Genomic DNA, 20,476 nt, shown 5'->3' with positions numbered 1-20,476 from the left:
TTTGTTTCAGTTAAAATGAATTAAATCGATAATTGTAAAAAAATAAATAAATAAAGATTTGACAGCAAATGGCATTGTGTAATATCAGGACCCGCAAACATTTTAACAGTTCTCTTAGTTTGCAGTATGCAAGTATGTGAAGGTTGTGCAAGTCAAGTATGAGAACAGAGTCACAGTAGATGTGTGAGCAGTGACAGAGAAATAGTAGAAATGAGAAGTGAAAGGCAGAAGTGTTGAAGGTGGATGAGTTTAAATATCTAGGGTCAATCTTCCAAAGCAATAGAGAGTGCACAACAGAGCTGAAGAACAGAGTGCAGGCAGGGTGGAGTGCGTGGAGGCAAGTGTCAGCGGTGATTTGTGGCAAAATGATAGCAGCAGGGTGGAGTGGGTGGAGTCTAGAAATTCAAAAGTCATTGTTAAGATTTGAACTATGGACACTGCTGTTTTGGGCATGCTCGTTAACTGTGTAAACACTTGGCTATACTCATTCATTTTTACAATATATTCGGTAAGTCTTATTGTAATATCCAGTGTTTTGAAGTTGATGCAAGTGTGTTTAGGTCTCCAAACAGCTGTCTGGAAATTTTCCTCCCCCAGAAAAGATTTGTGAAAAAAGTTATTGGTGTAAAATGTTATTATAACTTATAACATATTGTAACATTAAGCAACCTCTAATGATATGGAAAAATGTATTCCTGTGTTTTTGCTTTTACATAAGTCAGACAATGGAAATCCTGGTAGCCATGAAAAGCCATGAACACTGCCTTTCCAAAATTGTGAAATGCTCCGTGTTTCATGTTTAGCTGTGTGACAGGCAGGATGTAGGACCCAAATGCAGGACTCGAGACACAGAAGGATAAACTAAAGGATGCAGCTTTATTTTGCTGTACAAAACTCAACACTAAATACCAGAAAACTAAACCAGAAATTAGAGACATGAAACTCTAACTAGAAAACTAAAAACACTCAACCAGCAACAGAAAACTAGGAATTTACCAGAAGCACGGAGGAAACACACAGCACTAAGGAGGTACAACGCAACAACAGGCAGAGGAAAACACCGAGAGATAACAAGGGAATGAGACACAGGAGGATAGCACAGCTGGGAGTAATCACACATAACGAGACGGGAAGGAAGAAAAAGTGGAAACATTAACAAAGGACGCAAGACTGTCAAAGTAAAACAGGAAACCAGAGACATTCACAAAGACACAGACTTGACGCTGAGACACAGAGATATGACTAACTGGGGAACACAGGAGATGCATGAACCTGGAGCAGAGAGACAAGAGTAACAAAGTGAGAAACATGGAACACAGAAGAATGAGACAGAACTAAACATACACGATAGACTACACAGGGAGGCACAAATGAGAAAAGATTAAATGAACAAGAACAACCAGAAATACAAATGATTAAAGCAGGAAGAATGAGGAAACTAAACAATAGTAAAATGCAAAAATAAGAAAACTAGAAACACTGGGTCATAGACCCAGCAAGGTGACACTATTGGAACCCAAGTCATTACCCAACTAAGTAGGTTTGGTTTCTAAAAACACCAAGTAGCTAAACTTAACAGTACTCAAAAATATTCCAGACAAGACTCAAACTTCAGTCTTCTGAGTGATAGTCAGGTGTGTTCGTACAACTGCTCCTCTACATCCTATTGTAAACTTTTAAGACACTGCAGGGAAAGTTGAAGTAAACTTTTGTCTCTAACAAAAAATGACAAAAGGCTTATATTATATTTAAAACAAGTGAGAAGCTGGATAAAGAAAAAGGCGATTTGTTCATCAAAGACCTGGATGAGGCCATGTGACAGGAACTGCACTTGAATATTTATTCTGTGATAACCAATCAGATGCATTTGGCAGTGTGGTGTAAAAGGTCCATGTTACCCCCTACACTGACTGAAATTTCTACAAGGTCACTAAAAAGAGAGAATACCAACATGAATGTGTTGTGGGTCACACTGCTTCTTCTTCATCGAGGATGTAAGTGCTTTATTATTTTAGTCACATTATTTTCAACATATATGTACGTTGGCCTTATCGTTCACTTTTACCTGGTGCTTTCCTGCATCATTGTGACTTAATGTTTTAGATTTTGCACGTTTTCTTTCAAATTAGACACACTTATTCCAGTAACTAAGGTTCAGCTCGGTGAACCTGCAACTTTACTGTGTGACCTGCCTAAGACCGAGTTCAGCCGTAGAGTCGATTGGTACAAGCAGAGTCCTGGAGACACTCTGCAAAGAATTTGGACAGTGAAGGACTCTGCAGCACCTGCCTTTGCACCTGAGTTCAACAACTCAAAATGGGATGTTAAGTATGACAAGAAATTGAGCAACCTGACCATTTTGAGGACAAGACAAGAGGACGAGGGAATGTATCACTGTGGATTCACAGCGTGGCTCCAAGATACCAAATGGACTGCGACATATTTGTTAGTAAAAGGTAATAATGTGATTCTTCTATAAAAGTTTGCTTCAGCAACTAAAATTGAATACTAAATAAAATAATTTATGAATGAGCATGTTTTGAAAACATTTACATGTAAGATACGTTTGGTCTGTTTTTTATGTTTTTTATGTTTTATGTTTGTATATTTTTTAAAACTCAAACTATTTGTCTTTCAGTGTACTTTATAATCACATTTGTTAATATATTTATATTATACAGGAAACACCCAGAGAACATCAAACTATTCTGTTGTTCAAGAGAAGATAGCCCCTCCAGGAGGCTCAGTCACTCTTCATTGTTCACTCCTCTCTAATTTTGATGACAAGACATGTTCCGGAGGTCTCAGTATGTTCTGGTTTAGAGAAGGATCAAATCCATCTCATCCTAGCATCATCTACACTGACGGAAACAGACATCATGAATGTGGGAATAGCTCTGCGACTCAGCAGAGTTGTGTTTATGAATTCAATAAAAGTATTAGCTCCTCAGACAGCGGGACTTACTATTGTGCTGTGGCCACATGTGGGAAGATATTGTTAGGAAAAGGAACTAAACTTCAAGGTACTGGTTTCATTTATCTGTTACTTAGAATATCAGAAAAATAAGTGCCTTTTGGTTTCACGTTCATAGTGATTTCATTAAAGGTAAAATTTAAAAAAGGTAATTTTGTAATTTATATTGTCCTTAAATTTATTTTTGTTGTTTTTTTTTTTTTTTTAATTTTGCTCCAGGATGCAGCGTGTGGTCACAAAGTGCCACTACAGTTATTTTTCTGCTGTGTCCCGTCTTGGTTCTAATTGTTATTGCTGTCCTCACTTACACAATCAAGAAAACCAACAGTGATTATTGCAAAGGTAATCAAAGTTCATAGCTGTCTGTAAAGTTAACGAAACGTATGAATGTTATATTTCTAATAATTATTTATATGTTCTACATTCAAGCTACTATCCTGGAGAAAAACTCTGGTGATTTCAAAAGACAACAGGTAAAGTAAATAATGGTACATCGGTCATGTTGTGTTTATTTTGTGTTAAACAATTTTGTGTTCCCAATCAAAAATGACCTTTTCATTAGGACTCATCACAAAAGCTGAGCTTTAGAATTCAGATTCTAAAAAACATAATTTCTGCATTATACTTTGACTATAAGCAATAATCAGATGAAACATTGCAGACTGCTTTGGGCCAAAGTTACCATGAAGATTTGCTTTGAAACAATTGAAATTTTTTATAGTCACAGAAGGTAGCACTTGCTGTGTTCCCTGTCAAAAGTGACCGGAAATATTTAATTTTTGTATGGAGGAAATTTTCCCCAAACTGCACTTGCATCTGACACTGCTCGTGACCAAGAGAGGAGATTAAGAAATGATCATATTATGTCCCTTGAGACCTCCATTCAATCTCCACAGACTTTACTTAGTTATTTTCAGGAACATCGTCTGCAGGTGACCGAGTACAAACCTGCATGTTCCAGCCTTAACTTGTCCTGGCATCACATGTTGTCCATTTCTTTATGCTACATTTAAACTGCTTGCTTGACATATACTGTCTGAAAGGTCAGCATCCCCTAAAGCGACCAGATTCACATCCACTGTGACGTTTGGACTTTTGATACAGATGAGTTGCTGGCGCTGCACACACTCCAATTATCTCTGTAAATCTGTCTCCCCTCCAAGTTGGTCAAATTTACCACTATGGGTTTGATGGACTCAGAAACTGTTCAAAGCAGAATTTGACATCACCAATCCAGGATATGGCATATTTTTAGGTCCTACGGTCATCCTGATGACCTTTTCAACTGAAGGCCTAATTTAATTTAATCAGGTGTTGATACATTTCCATTCTTTGACTTAAATGTGATGGCCTCATCATAGCCTTCCTCTTCATCACTGAATTCCTCCTCATCTGTCATTTCTTGTTCTGGATTATATTCCATGCCATCTTCAGCTTCTGACACTTGCTCCTTTAATCCATCCTTACTGCCAGTTTCGTGGCCTCTCTCCTAATGACCAGTCTAGTAATCAAAAACGTAATAAAGAGCCACCCTCAGGGTATATCGACCTGGCATGATGCTGTCACACAGTGACCTGTGAGCAAGGCCTTAAAAAAGCATTAAATACCAAACCTGTGAGAAAAAGTTTGATGCTACTGAAACAATGTTTCAACGGTCTATGAGAGCTGTCAACACATGAGTTGTTCCCTAGTGTTGTAGAGAGGCCCTACTGGGCAATGGTTTCCTTAGTGGCTGCCAGGGAAGGTGTCTGTATGTCTGTATATGAATGTGTGTGTGTGTGTGTGTGTGCATGCATGCGTATGTATGTTCATCTTACAAAAGGGGGTGTAACTGAATGATTGGCCATTTTTGACCAGGAACACCAAGAGTGTACAAATGTTGAATAAAGCATACAAATTTGTTTAGTGTGTGTGCATTACTAGTTTTTCTGGTTTTGATGTTTCTAATATATATTTTTTTATTTTCCCAGGAAAAGGACACATCAGTGTTTTCTGCTGTCATCTTTACTATGATACAAGATAAAAAGAACATAAAGGCCGTGAAGAGGCAGCAGATTTCCATGAATTTTGGACCGGATTAGATCTGTTTCCCACGCTTACCCCCATAACACTGAGGATGCTTCCTTAGAGCCAATGGACTTTAATTTTTTTTTGTATTTCATTTTTTTTTGTTCTGTTCCTGTTAATAATAGCATGTTCAATCAATTACAAGTAAGCTTATTACATCATTAAATATCTCCAAAATAACCTTAATTTTTAAAAAAACAAAAAAAACAGCAGGGGTCCCATCGGTTTTTAAGCGTCTGTTAAAGGACTGCTGCTCCGGCCTTTTTCTGCCTATACAGAGGATTGATGATGCTAATCAGACAGAAAACCTGTAGTGTACAGTGTCTTCTAGTGACTCTCTCCTCTCTTTTTTTCTTTTGCTTTTGTTGTGGAGCAACCGAAAGCTGCATAGTTCATAGCCTGAAATGACATATATGTTTGAATTTATATCATTAATAGCAGGTAGAATGAGATCAGTGCAAGTGTGTAGAATTATACTTTTCTTTAATGACATATTCTAACATGAGTCTAAGATTTAAAAAAAAAAAATTCTTGGCATTGTACTTTTGTTTCAATTTATAGCTTAGCGCTACTTTTCTTCTGGCCAGAGCGTGGAGTTTTGTGTTTGTACTTTTGCCTTGGTCAGTTTGCTTAGTATTCACTTCTGTTAACCTTAATGGTATAAGTTTATTGTAAATATTAATTATAAATAAATTCATTGTTTGTAAAGTTATCTTCTTTGGATGCTCAGCTTGTTGGACGTCTGCTGGTACTTTACACTGTGTTGCCCTGAGATTTATCAGATGAGGGGTTGTAACATTGGCAAAGAGGAATTACTAGTTGCAGTAAATCATGATTACTAACAAGAAGTTAAAAAGCATAGAAGAAATTTCAGCACAGCTCAATCAAAGATTTAACTGTGTGTGCATAAACGTGGGCCTTTGGGAAATCCAAAATAACTTCAAAACTTTCTCTAAACATAACTCCACTGATTTATTAGATATATTATTAACTTATAAGAGGTACTGGTGGAGTGGGTACGTGATGTTTTGTTCCTTTTAATGTGCTTAGCAGCACAATAAAAAATGTGGCAAAAACCACAAAGGTAGGTCTATTTGATAGAGCACTGATACTGGTGCAAATTGTCACTGAGATGGTGTTAAATTTTTTGCTCCTTAGAAAAGCAAACAACTACGCAAAAAACACTAGAATATAAGCTATAAGTGTCTTGCTATTATATCTTATTATGTCTTATGTTTACAGTGAATGTCCTTTTGCATGTCAAAAGAAAAGAGCAAGCAAAGCCACATTCATCAGATACACTGGCAGACAAACATTGTAATGGCCAATTTCTCTGCCTCTTGAACAACCACTGAATCTGTTATCTCACAACAGATACCACTGTGAGCTTTCTCCCTAGATAAAATGTGAGAGAAGAGCCATAAGGCACTTAAACAGACTAGTTATAGAAAACAAATAGAACTGATCATTTCAGCTACGTTAATGTGCTTGTTTTTTTAAAGTGTCTTTTTTTTTAAAAAAAAACCACAAAAACTGTAACTGTTTTATATCTGCAGACACTGACTGTGATCAAGAACTGCAGCATGACTAAGCAGGTCTCTGTGTGTGCCTTCCTCAAATATGTTCTAACAGCTCCTTGTATTCATGTAAAAAGAGTTAAGTTTAGTTACTATTATAGTGCCATTCCACTTTCCTTTTAAAAATACATAAAGTGCTACTAGACCAGATCTTTGAAACCAAAAAAGAAACAGGAAGAAAAGTCCCTTTGTAACCGCGCCCTTTTTGTTGCAAGTCCAAACACAGCAATGCTGCTTCTGTGTATCAACTCTGTTTATCTTCATCTTTGCATGCGTCGTGTACAAATAGTTTTGTGCACAGAGACAAAATACTTATTACCACATGGGAGATGATAGACATAAGAGTCTAAGTCTTTATTCAGTCTTTATTTATATTATTTAAAGTATATTTTCAGTTGTTACATTTCTTGTTTGCAGCTGTCTCTACATTTGTAAGCATAGGCTGGACACAGGACTGTCTCAGGAAATTGCTGGTAAATACTTGATTGAACTGTCTTATTGTCAAGCAGCAAGTGTAGTTAGACTAGCTCTTTAAATATTTTTTCTTTGTTCTTTCTTTAATCGTCTTTGTAAATTTACCTAAATCTTCCACTGTATGTACAGATATACAGATTGAAGTCTCAGCCGATTTATTTACGTTCTCCTATGATTCAGATAACATTTCTCTATCACTACATACATTGGTACATATGTTTCAATTGCACCAGAAGCTTCCAGGTCAGTTTGTTTATGTGGCACTGTGAGAGTGGTGCTTTGAAGTGAGAGTAGAGGATGGAGAGTGTAACCACAACCACCTCCTCAGCTCTGTATACTAGTGCATCTCTTCCTGCTTAAGTAACGGACAAGCAGGCGGGGTTTGTCATCACTGTTCTTTGCACAATGACAACGTTCAAGTGACAATAAAGTTGAAAATGTTATCTTAATATCGTGATCAAGTGCATTATAAAACAGCCAAAAATTGCAAAGCATTCAGGCAGGGGAGTTTAAGCTTGTTATGCTGTAAAATCTCTGTGTTCTATAATTCTCTGTAATCTCTGTCTCTCCAGTCATATCTTCTTGTCTCAGTGTCAAGTCCATGTCTCTGGGACAGTCTCATGTTTCCTGTTTAACTTTTATAGTCTCATATCTTATGTTCGTTTAGAGTGGAGTTGGCGGGTACTCATCGATTGCTTGTTTGTTTTTCAGAGTTTGCAGACACAAGTGGAGGGAGTTGAGCACTTTTGTACATAAACACCACTCACCATGGACACAGTAGAAGTCACAGCATGGGAACGGAGAGTGAGCATGAATGGGGAAAAGGAACTCACACATAGAGGACTGTTGCACTTTTCATCTGTGTTGTTTCACTGTAAATAAAATCACTGTAACTCTGCATAGAGAGTCCTGCATTTGGGTCCTGTATCCACACCGCCACACAAGATGGCTATATCCACTGTCATGCCATCAGTTGATTTGTGATTTTACTGCTGTGAAGGCTCAAGTTGAACATGTTGGCCATATTGTCCACCATATCACTGTATGGTGATCAGTGATGGGAATAACGGCGTTACTAACGGCGTTACTTTTTTCAGTAACGAGTAATCTAACTAATTACTATTCCTATCGTTACAACGGCGTTACAGTTACTAACAAGGAAACGCGGTCCGTTACTATTTTTCAACAAACAGACGGTTGAAGCTGTGTTCAGCTTACCGCAACTTATATCAGTTGCACGGAAGTAGCTGTAAGTAATCTGGGCGCTACAGCTTTAAGCAGCTGCGCGCTCCCACTGACGGTAATCACGATCACTGTCTAGCACAACACCTGGAGCTCAGGGGGCAAAACAATCGAGTGCTGCTGTTTGACTGAGGAAGAATAAAGTAGTCGTGGTAAGTCAATCACATGACCACTTAAAGACAAAGCAACAAGGTGCCAGTTTTTAAATTGTGTTGATAGGCCACGTAAAACCAGAGTCATGATAAACAAGATATACGCTGCGTTTTTTCCTCAATAGTTTCACCACGTTAGCGCTAGCAAGCACTCTCTGCTTATGAGCAAAAAAACAAAACAAAACGGGAAGTTTTAGGAGTGACGGCGAGAGAGAGAGCGAGCAGAAAAAGAGAGAGAGCGAGTTTTGAGATGTGAGATTTGTGACGTTTAGCGTGTTTGGAGTGTGTAGTTAATGTGTTGTCTTGTGTAGTTAGTGTGTAGTGTTGTGGATAGTTTTGTGTTGTGTGTCAGAACAATGAGGCGACTGCTGTCTCCAGGTAGAAACAGCAGTGATACACCTGCTGCTGTCAGCCCTGCAGGTATCAGGCTGTGATGTTCTCCTTTATAGTGGACAGAAATGATTTTTTTGGAGTGGCACAAATAATTTGTGTGGCATCTTATTGAAGAACAGCTGATTGTTCTGTAAATGGTTTGAAATGGTTATTTAAAAAATCAGGGTAAATGGATGCAAATAAATTTGTTGTTTGCAAAACTTGTGCATAGGATTTTAAAATTGACAATTAATATTTGCATTTGAAGTTATGAAATATGATTCATTAAACATGTTTATGGTTGTTACAGTAAAAATATCACTTTTTCTACTCTGATTTTATGGTTTTTGTCTGATTTTAGATCAATTCTGGTTATACAGTATGACAAAATGAGAACATAACTGTAAATTCAGGCACGCGAGGTTGTGCTAAAAAGAATGATACCAATCAAGGCAAAGCAAATAGTTTTTAAAGGTAAAATGTGGAGGGAAAATCAAGAGTAGTAAAAAAATGGCCAATTATACCCTGGACCCCAGAGGGTCAAATGTTCTTTGTTTTGTTTTTTTTTAAATAACGCAATAGTTACTTTTCCAAGTAATTAATTACTTTTACAATATTGTAACTCAGTTACTAACTCAGTTACTTTTTTGAAGAAGTAACTAGTAACTATAATTGAATTACTTTTTCAAAGTAACTTGCCCAACACTGATGGTGATTATGGTAGCCATGCCATAAATCATACCCTGTTTAATTTTACTACAAATAAACAAGATTATAAAATTAGCCCTATAAGATCCATCAATCCATGTTCTTCCACTTAGTCACTTCAGGGTGACAGGAGGCTGGAAGCTATTCTAGCTGTCACAGGGCAAGTGGTGTACACCCTGGAGAGGTTACCAGTCTTTTACATGGTTGACAGAGAGACAGACAACCACTCATTATCACACTGACACATGTTACTGAATTTAGAATGACCAATTAACCTAACATCATTCATGTCTTTGGATTGGAGGATAAACCAAGAGTATCCAGAGAGAGCATGCAAACTCCACACAGAAGGGCCCCAACCTATATTTGAAACCCAAAACCTATTTCATGTGAGGCAGAAGTACTAATCACCAAAGTACCATGCTGCCCAACATCTGAAGACTTTAGACTGATTAGAAAGATGAGGTTATGTGATCTAATAATATTTATAAAAAAAGATCTATACATTTGTTTTCATATTTTCACAGAATTACAAAGAGTACAGAGGGAGTCTAGCTGTGGGACTTCACAAAAAGAATAACTTGTGCAATATGTGATTGACCAATTGTAAAGTAAGCAACCTCTGACATCTGTATGAATAAATGCATGTAAAATCTTTGCTTGTGTCTTCAGCCCGCAGCAACTCAGGTAACATAAAAAACAGAACTTTCTGAGGTGCTTTAAGTATAAAATGCTCTGTTTATCTCCAGCATCTAACTTGGTTTTACTGGCTAAAGCTAGCCAGGCAGAAAGTGAAAAATGATGAAACACAACATTCAATAGAAAATGAATTAGATTATATTTTAAATGAGTGACTGAATGAGGAACATTTCATTTGCTCTTCAAATACCTGGATGCAACCAATGTAAGAGGAAGAGCTCTTGAATCTGTATTCAGAGATAACCAATCAGATCTATTTGAAGGGTGACATAAAGGGCCCATGTTACAATGCCTCCCACAGTCAGTCAAGCACCTAAGTCCGTAACACAAGACCTTTACAAGATGATCAGATTATGGATTGCACTGCTTTTTGTTAATCGAGGATGTAAGTGTTTATGCAAATTTTTTCCACACATGTATGCTGTTTCCTGCATTGCTTTGTCTGACTTTTAGATTTTCGTTTTCTATTTAGCTGCATTCGTTCCAGTAACTACAGCTCAGCTCGGGGGACCTATAACCTTCACATGTGTTCTACCCAAGACTGAGACTGGCCGCAGAGACATCCACTGGTATAAGCAGAGTCCTGGAGACACTCTGAAAATAATATGGACACTAAAGGAATCTGCAACACCTAGGTTTGCACCTGAATTTGATAAGTCAAGATGGAAAGCTAATTATGATAAAAATGTTAGCAACCTGACGATTTTGAGAACAAATCAAGAGGATGAGGGAATCTATCACTGTGGGTTCACAGAGTGGCTCCAAGATACTACATGGACTGGGACATATTTGTTAGTAAAAGGTAATAATGTGATTTCCTTTAATGCAATTTTAAGATGTTATAAATACACTTTAGAAATGTTTAGAAATGTTATCTCTAAGTAAGATTTTTCTTTCCCAGTTGAACATCATCTATTTGCTCAAATTTCATCTAAATATATTCAATGTAATCGTTAGACTGAATGTTACAGCTAAAGTTATATTTGAAATATGTATATACAAATTTTCTTTGTGGTATCATTTGTTAATTCGGTTTCATATTCCAAAGGAAACACCCAGAGGATATCAAACTATACCGTTGTTCAGGAGAAGACCATCCATCTAGGAGACTCAGTGACTCTCCAATGTTCAGTTCTCTCCGTCTCAGTTAACAAGACATGTCCAGGGGGTCTTGAGGTATTCTGGTTCAAAGAAGGATCACATAGATCTCATCCTAGTATTATCTATACTGATGGAAACGGACATCATGAATGTGAGAAAAGATCAGAGACTGAAAAAAGCTGTGCGTATCGCTTCTCTAAGAACGTCAGCTCCTCTGATGCTGGGACTTACTACTGTGCTGTGGCCACATGTGGGGAGATATTATATGGAAAAGGAACTAAACTGGACATTCAAGGTACCAGTTTCTCTACCAGCTTCTCTTTCTGTCTGTTGTTTAGAAAAATTGTGTAACTTTAATTTTGACATATATTTATTTTTAATATTATTCCAGGGTGCAGCGTGTGGTCACAGAGTGCCAGTACAGTTATTTTTCTGCTGTGTCCTGTCTTGGTTCTGATTGTTATTGCTGTCCTCGCTTACACAATCAAGAAAACCAACAGTGATCATTGCAAAGGTAATTGGAGTTATTCAGGGTTCTAGATGTTATGAATCTTACATTTGTATTAATTACTTATATGTCCTATATTCAAGCTGCTGTCCTGGAGAAAAACTTTGGTGATTTGAAAAGCCAACAGGTAAAGTACCTAATGGTAGAGTGTGTTAGATTTTCAAGTTTTAATGTTTATAATATATTTGTCTTGTATTTTCCCAGAAAAAAGACACATTGATGTTTTCTGCTGTTGTGTTTACGATGATGAAGGCTGACAAATATAAAAGACAGGATGCAGTGAAGCAGCAGCGGATCTACATGGCTGTCAAGGCTTTTGGACTGGATTAGATCTGTTTACCACCCCATCATCCCTTTATGTGATATAACATTGTGGATATTTGCTTAAAGCTAATGGGCTATAATGTGTTGTTGTTCTATACCTCTATCTATAAAAATGTGACCACATGCATACTGCAACATTTCTAGTGCAGTCTTATGACGAGTTTTTATTTCTTTTTTCTCACTTCATTTAACTCTATATTGAAACCAGTACTTAAAAAATCAGTGCAAAACTGACATTACTGAAGCTGATTACACCATGACTGAAAAGTCAAAGTAGTTAAAGTGCATACCACATGGATGCTTGCATCGTTCCCCTGCTGTCTTCCCATTCTGTTAAAAATAAAAAGTGACTGGAAAATGTGAGTTCAACCGGAAAACCTGATATGTTTGAATTTATGTTATTAACATCAGGTAAAGTGAAACTAGTGCAAAGTTGTAATGTTATGCTTTTCTTTAACAATATATTCCAACATGGTTGTAAGATTTTGAAAAATGTAAGAAATTTCTTAGCCAGGAGTGCTGGCTTTGATTTTTTCACTGAATTGTTCATTTTCCAGGGTGAAATGATTGTGCAGCATGGATCTTTAATGACTTTCAAAGGCAAAAACTGGGTGCAGAAATGTGATTTTTTTTTTTTTAAGATTTAGATCACAGTCTTTTTAAACTGGCATGGACCCAGCTTTTAAGCATAGTCCTCAAATTTTCAATAGGGCTGAGGTCAGAGCTTTGGGAAGGCCATTCCAGAAACTTAATGCTAGTCTGCATTATCCATTCTAAAACCAATTTCAGTGTGCATATGGGATCATTTCTTTTTGGAACATCTTTGTTTCAGCCATCCAGCTGTTGATTTTTGGTGAATTTGGAGGTAGTTCTCCTTCATAATGCCAACATTTTTTTTGTTGGAGGTTCCTGAGTTGTTTTTGAAGAACCTAATTCATTTTCTGTCATATGAAGGTGAGTGTCGGCTTTCTTTCAGAACTTGGCAGTGTTCAAACATCCAGGGCTGAACTGGTAATCTGGCTTACTGAGCATTTGCCTGGTGAGCTGATGCACTTTTGGGCCGAAGGGTCATTTGAAGGTCCACTGAACACCAGGCCTACACACACTGACAACAGCCCATTTTTTTTCATTTTGATTACTGACTTTATATTGTCCAATCAATTCTCTTAATGTGACCCACAGCTGTACCAACCTCATTAAAAAGAAAAATGGTTTCAATATCAGTAATCAAATGAAATGAAACATATACATAATACAGTATATGTATGCATGATATTCTCTTATAGAGAGAGAGCGAGAAAGCGAGGGAGAGAGAGAGAGAGAGATACTGATATTAATTTGCTTCGTTTAATATTATTCCCTTCCATTTACTTCAATGCTGTAAGTTATAAGTTTATATGATGCAAGTTAATTCATTCATTCTAAACATTTAATTATAAGTAAATCCCTTGCTAACCTTTGGGACCACTCATTAAGGGACAATGCACATCCATGGGAAAGACCTGTTACTCAAAATATAACCACACCTTAAAGTACAACTTGAAATATTATCTATATGTAGGAAAATGTACACTTACAAATTTTCAAGATCATCTCAACATTGTCTTATTGTCCTTAGCAGCACAATAAAAACACTAGAATCTGAACTACAAGTGTCTTTCTAGTGTTTCCTATTATGAAGGTATAAGATAATAACAATAGAAATACAAAAGACAGCAGATGGCTTTGCAGTGAATGTCCTTTTGAATGTCAAAAGAAAACAGCAAGCAAAGCCACATTCAGCAGATACACTGACAGACAAATGTTGCGGTGGCCCGTTTCTCTGCCTCTTGACCAACCACTGAAACTGTTAACTCAGAACATATATCACTATGAGCTTTCTCTAGATACGATGTGAGAGAAAAGCTATAAGACACTTCAGCAAAATAGTTTAGGACAAACTTGTGGGGTTTTTTTATTATTATTCATCAACATAAATCTGTAACTTGTTTTTTTATCTGCAGACACATATTGTGGTTCACAACTGCAGCATGACTAAGGAGGTCTCCGTGTGTCTTTTTCTCAAATATAATACTTACTAATATTATAAGCCATTCCACTTTCATTTTTTAAATAAAGCATGGTCTGACCAACTTGCTGAAACAAAAAAGGGATGGGAAGAAAAGCTCCTTTGTAATCACAACCATAATGTTCAATATTAAACTATATTTTCAGGTATTACTTTTTGCTATTTGTATAGGCTGGACACAGCACTGGGTCAGGAAATTGGAAGAAATGACTTCATTGAACTCAAACTTATTGAACCTCTGACATATTTGTCAAAGGTCCAGAAGCAGTTGTAGATAGGCTAGCTTCTTAAACATTTTGTATTATTACCTAAATCTTTCTACTGTCTGTACAAATATTTAAGTCTTGAATTTGAGATGCAGCATTTTATTTGCTTTTTGGGTTTTCTGTCACTTTGGCACATATATCTCTGTTGAGTAAGAAGCTTTCAGGTCAGTGTGTTTATGTGACACCTCCAGATTAGCGTATGTTTTGTGACACAGTGAGAGTGGCGCTCTGAAGTAAGCGTAGAGGATAGAGAGTGTGACCACAACCATTACTGGTGCAACTGTATCTTACCGCTTAAATAACTGACAAGCAGACTGGGTGGGTTGTCACTGATAATGTAGAGTTTGTAACTGTCCTTTGTAAGGAAAAAGATCAAATGACAAGATTTCGAGTCTTTTAATATTTTGATCAAGTGCAATAAAAAATAGAAAACGACAGAAATGAAAAATGTCGCAAAGTATTTCAGGCAGAGCAGTTTTAGGTTTTTGATACAGTAAATCCTACAATTACATAAAATGCAGTCCACTCATTGCCTTTAAAAAAAAAAAAAAAAGTACCCTCTCCATTGGTCTTCCAGTTCAGTTTGTTGTTGAAGTGGACATTCAGGTGAGGTCTCCTCCCCGACATCAGCATCCTGTTCCAGGATGACAAGGGCTTTATAATAGTACCCTTCTCTTTGAAGTTGAACATTAATCCTTTGATTTTATCCCTATGTAGAATTAGATGATTTCTCTCAAGGCACACCACAAAATATTCCTCTAATGTTCGGCATTCCTCCACCTGGCTGTCAATTATACATCACTGCAGGATCGTCTATAGGGAAAATGACCTAGAATTGTTTTGAAGTATGTACAAGACAAACAGAAATGGAACCAACACTGAGTTTGTTGACCAATATATATATAAGATAATACGAGAGTGCAAAATCACACCTTTTTCATAGCTGTTTTTATTTTGTGAAAACATTCTGGGGGCCAATCCGAGTTACGATTAGCTAGGTAACCCTCTAATGTATTTACCACCCTCTCACATATCAATCAATGGCATTCTTCAATCTCATTGTAATCACCTACTTGAATTTGCGAGAGATTAACATTAGACCCACTACCTTCATGTAACCAACAAATATTTCAGCTGCAGCCACCTGAAATGTTGAAATGCAAATTTTATAGATTTTTTATGGTTGCTGCTCTACATTGTTGCTTTATCACTTCCTTTGGAGATGCTCCTTTAATCATTTTTGGCAATCATAATCTTAGCAGTTGCTACTTATAACGTAAACCTTGGAGCTATACAGCCTTGCATGGAGCAAGCATAACATTATTAGAGCTTGACCTACAAAAGATCTGATCCATCAGCTATTTTTTTAAATCGCCTAAAAAAGGTTTCCCTAACATTTGGTAAATGTAGTTATTTGTGGGCCATATCACTGGATATCTGACACTTTGCTTTATTTTTTGTTGTAAATGGAACAAAATTTTAAAGTTTGCATGGGAAGATATGTCCATCTGTTTTCTTCCACTAAGCCAATGAAAGTAAGGTGTAATCGGAGAGGACATGCAAACTCCACATAGAAAGGCCTCGATCTCAATTCAAACCTAGAACCTTCTTGCTGTGAGGTAAAAGCGCTGACTACCACATCATCATGCTGCCAGATAAAGGGACCTATAACTGCTATAAAAATAAATGCATTTGCTTTTTGATAGTGTAGTGCACAATAACTCAGCTAACATAAGAAACGGCTTTCTAAAGCATTTTAGTGGTGTAAAATGGTCTGTTCAACTGCAGAACCTAACCTAGTTTTACTGCCTAAACCTAACCAGGCAGGAAGCGAAAATAAAAACATGTACTGAGTCAAAGCAAAGCTTTAAGATGTCCCCAGATAGGGCTTGAATCCACTTACATACCTAGATTATAACATTATATTTTTTATTGTTTTAAAGTAGAAAGAAGCTCAAGAAGTCTATTTAGAAATTCTGAAATGGATTATTGCCAGAACGTAGAAACAAATGACAAATTAATCATTGGAGAACTTGCTGAAAAACTTTAAAAATGCCTTGTATTATACTTAAAATGAGTGACGAAATGGCTAAGCAACAGACGCTTTACTCCTCAAAGACCTGGATGAAACAAAGTGACAGGAAGTTCACTTCATTCTGTGATTCTGATCTATATATTCTGTGATAACCAATCAGCCAATCAGATCCATGTAACAGTTTGACATAAAAGGTCCAAGTACCTCCTACAAACAGTGAAATACCTACAAGTCCATAACAAAAGACATTCACAAGATGATCGTGTTATGGGTTACGCTCCTTCTTCTCCATCAAGGACGTAAGTGCTTTTTCTGATCTGGTTTTGAATATATGCTGTTTGCTTGGTGGTTTTCCTGTATCATTCTGAATTAATGTTTTAGATTTCTGTGTGTTTTCTATGAAATTAGATACACTTGTTCCAGTAACTACAGTCCAACTTGGGGAAACTGTAACCATCCCATGTCATCTGCCAGCGATTGAGACCATTCGTAAAGAAGTCCATTGGTACAAGCAGAGTGCCGGGGACACCCTGAAAGTAATTTGCACAATGAGGGAATCTGCAACACCTGAGTTTGCACCTGAGTTTAATAACTCCAGATTGAAGGTAAATCACGATAAACATTTTACCAACCTGACCATTTTGAAGACAAATCAAGAGGACGAGGGAATCTATCACTGTGGATTCACAGAGTGGCGTAAGAATACTAAATGGACGGGGACGTATTTGTTAGTTAAAGGTAATGATGTGCTCTACTTTCATGGAGTTTTGCCACATGCTTCAGTCTGTGAAATTGTACAGTATAAATTATAACAAAAACTTGTTAATTGTCAAAACCATCATCAGAAAACAGTTAATATACTAATACAAATGTATTTGAATTTAAATCTAATTTGCCTCTATTTAATTTTAAAGACACATTTTATAGATGCAGTACATCAATCCTTCAAAATGTGCTTTATTAACACATTTTTATTAAACAGGAAACACCCAGAGAACGTCAAACTACACTGTTGTTAAGGAGAAAGCAGTCCATCCAGGAGACTCTGTGACTCTTCAGTGTTCAGTCCTCTCCAGCTCTAACAGAAAGACATGTCCAGGAGGTGACAATGTGTTCTGGTTCAGGGAAGCAAATACATCTCATCCTAGCATCATATACACTGATGGAAACAGACATCATGAATGTGAGAAAAGATCTGATACTCAGCAGAGCTGTGTTTATCGCTTGTCTAAGAACATCAGCTCCTCTGATTCTGGGACTTACCACTGTGCTGTGGCCACATGTGGAGAAATATTATATGGAAATGGAACAAAACTGGACAGTCGAGGTACCTGTGATCCCATTAATGAATGATAATATTCACCAGTCCAGTCCAGAACATCAGTCTATAGTTTGAATATTAAATATTAACTCACTTTGGTTTTACATTAACAGTAATCTAATCTGAAGGTGATATTAAGCACAATTTAGATTTTGTCAAACATAACTTGATTTTTTACTTTTAATATTGTTTCAGAAACCAGAGTGTGGTTACAGATGGCAGGCAGCATAATTTTTCTACTGTGCAGTGTCTTGGCTATAAGTCTGATTGTTATAGTTGCCCTCATTTGGACGATCAAGAAAAACAGTGATCATTGCAGAGGTAATTCAAATTGTATAGTTCTCTATGAAAAAGAACCCCATAAATGTTACATATATATTAATTGTTACCTGTATCTTCTATATTCAAGCTGATATCCAGAGGAAATATTTTACTGATCAGAAGAAACAAGAGGTAAAGAACTTGTTGAGCTTTTTGTTTTTTCTAATATTTTGAACTTGTTGAGCTTTTTGTTTTTTCTAATATTTTGAACTTGTTGAGCTTTTTGTTTTTTCTAATATTTTGAACTTTTTGAGCTTTTTGATTTTTTCTAATATTTTGATATTTCTAATACATTATATTTACTCTGTTTTCCCAGAATAAGGACACATGGATGTTTTCTGTTGTTGTTTTTACCACAATGAAAGCTGATGGATGCACAAAAAAGAATGCAAAACCTATGAAGAAGGAGCAGATCTACACAGCTGCCGAGGCGTTTCTCTTCGGTTAGGCATATTTACCATCCTTTGATATGAAATTACCTAATTGATGTTTGCTTAGACATAGTTATATTAAATGCATCTAGATAATGAAAATGTGGACTTCTGCATACAGCTATAGTAACAAAGTATATCTCTTTAAATTCAATGGTCTTTGGTTTTATAGAGGTAGCAAACTTACTTACTTAGATCATTTTCAGTACCTGCTTCTACTTTTCCTGCTAATTTCTATGGAAGGAATCAAAGTTTTTTATTCTGCATTTTAGCTTAATTTTTGTAACATAAATATGATACAATGCAATATGTTTTGTCGTTCATCTGAAGTTGTATTTAGCTCACTATGAAATCTGCTGGGAATGGGTTTTTAAAATTTTTTTATTATGTGTTGATATACACCTAAGAACTGAAAGGATTAACATTCCTATCGTGGTGTGATCATTTGTGGTCTGATTGTTGCTTTTCTCTGTCCTGTTTTCTTACTTCCTGTCTTATGTCCCGCCGTTAATGAAGCTTCAGATTTATTGAACAGTATGGATGGATTCAACCAGGGGAATCATATCTCACACAAGTCTATAGATTTAACATTATACATAGCGAACAGCTATTTTCATCTGTACAAAAGACAATGAAATGTGCAACGGTGAGCAGTTAAAAGGAAGTTTCCTGCATCAGTGTATAGGAATTTTGACCAAATTTTTGCAGTCTTGTTGTAATGAAATATCTTTTCTTTTTTTTGTTCCATATAAGTGACATTGTATGTTTGTAAGGGGACATGTGGTAAACACATCTAAGTAATGACACGTATGTTGGTGCAGTGAATCAAAGTAAAATGCATTTAGTTCAGTTACTGTTTGTTTCATTGCACCAACATGAGTGAAAGCAGTTTAGGTGGCCTGTACTGAGAGTTGTGAAAGTCCAACCTAACAACGTGCACACGGTCGGGTGGTGACAATCTGTCCTTGTGAAGCAATGTAAATGCATTGGTTCTTATATAGCACTTTTCTACTCTAAGTACTCAAAGCTCTTTATACAACTTCCCTCATTCACCCAAATATTTTTTTTCTATGATTTTTCTAAACAAGTTCTTTCTGTCTAACATTCACACACATATGCATTGGATGCAATGAGGGTTTAGTATCTTGCCCAAGGATATTTGACACAAACCACCAACGTTCTGATTAGTAGATGAGCTGCTCTACCTCCTGAGCTACACCCACCCCAATTTCAATCCACTCCTACGTAGTTCACAGTCTGAAATGACAGACATTTCAGATTTTATTTAACTGGGAATAATGCAGGAGTCAGAAACATTTGCTTTGCTTTGCTTTCAGGAAATATCCTAGTACCCAATAGCCATATTTACCAAATTGCTGGCTTTGTGAGTGTTGACATGTCCAACATGATTGGAGGCACTTATGTTCACTTAAAAAAAAAAGGCAAGAGAGAGAGTTATGTTCTAGGTTCTAGTGCGATCTTACTAAAGGCATCTAGAAATGGAGACATTTTACTCTTCACTGTTAAGCTTGATACATGTCTTCTATCATGTCAGAGAGATTAAGATCCCCTGGCTGACTCATCTCCATTCAAAGGAGGGATAAAAGGACTTTAAAAAGTAGTAAACCAACAATAATAATAAAGTGATAAAGTGTGTTGTGTAATGAAAGTTTTTTTATTATTTTGAACATTTAAGAAAAACATAACATAACAACCCAAAACAACAAAAAACACACTCAGTGATAAAGTGTGTTACATCAGAGTTCATTTATATGTGATTCTGCTAATTGTTAATCAGGTTTAATTCAAGTCAAAGTATAATCAAATGTAAACCTA

General features: G+C 36.5%; 3 protein-coding genes across 7 annotated transcripts; all 3 read left to right on the top strand.

Annotated features, from left to right (window-relative positions):
* Nucleotides 1–1,144: 1,144 nt before the first annotated feature.
* Nucleotides 1,145–5,604, top strand: LOC120443070. The gene is made up of 6 exons (XM_039620792.1): nt 1,145–1,994; nt 2,130–2,456; nt 2,682–3,023; nt 3,194–3,316; nt 3,404–3,447; nt 4,945–5,604. The coding sequence occupies exons 1-6, from the start codon at nt 1,862–1,864 to the stop codon at nt 5,053–5,055; spliced, it is 1,080 nt and encodes a 359-aa protein (XP_039476726.1). The 5' UTR covers nt 1,145–1,861; the 3' UTR covers nt 5,056–5,604.
* Nucleotides 5,605–8,429: 2,825 nt separating this feature from the next.
* On the top strand, nt 8,430–12,767 carry LOC116328924 (signal-regulatory protein beta-2-like). 2 transcript variants are annotated; one of them, XR_005615115.1, is made up of 6 exons: nt 8,430–8,486; nt 10,738–11,067; nt 11,314–11,661; nt 11,758–11,880; nt 11,958–12,001; nt 12,079–12,767. XR_005615115.1 is itself a non-coding variant. In XM_031750818.2 (6 exons), exons 1-6 carry the CDS (start codon nt 10,608–10,610, stop codon nt 12,202–12,204), a joined length of 1,014 nt encoding a protein of 337 aa, XP_031606678.2. In that variant the 5' UTR covers nt 10,584–10,607; the 3' UTR covers nt 12,205–12,767. The 2 variants fall into 2 exon arrangements, 1 of the variants encoding a protein (XP_031606678.2); XM_031750818.2 differs by lacking the exon at nt 8,430–8,486 and adding an exon at nt 10,584–10,650.
* A 4,022-nt stretch (nt 12,768–16,789) lies between these two features.
* LOC120443060 lies at nt 16,790–20,240 on the top strand. 4 transcript variants are annotated; one of them, XM_039620758.1, is made up of 7 exons: nt 16,790–16,866; nt 16,976–17,305; nt 17,550–17,894; nt 18,084–18,209; nt 18,298–18,341; nt 18,526–18,652; nt 19,157–20,240. In XM_039620758.1, exons 1-7 carry the CDS (start codon nt 16,824–16,826, stop codon nt 19,273–19,275), a joined length of 1,134 nt encoding a protein of 377 aa, XP_039476692.1. In that variant the 5' UTR covers nt 16,790–16,823; the 3' UTR covers nt 19,276–20,240. The 4 variants fall into 4 exon arrangements, with proteins under 4 accessions (XP_039476692.1, XP_039476701.1, XP_039476687.1 ...); XM_039620767.1 differs by having other exon boundaries at nt 16,792–16,866; nt 16,949–17,305; nt 17,550–17,669; XM_039620753.1 differs by having other exon boundaries at nt 16,792–16,866; nt 16,949–17,305.
* The last annotated feature ends 236 nt before the right edge of the window (nt 20,241–20,476 follow it).

This window comes from Oreochromis aureus, linkage group 2 (assembly GCF_013358895.1).
Source record: "Oreochromis aureus strain Israel breed Guangdong linkage group 2, ZZ_aureus, whole genome shotgun sequence".
NCBI lineage: Eukaryota > Metazoa > Chordata > Actinopteri > Cichliformes > Cichlidae > Oreochromis > Oreochromis aureus.
Note: the sequence above shows the minus strand (reverse complement) of the source record. Positions and strands in the feature narration are given on the sequence as shown.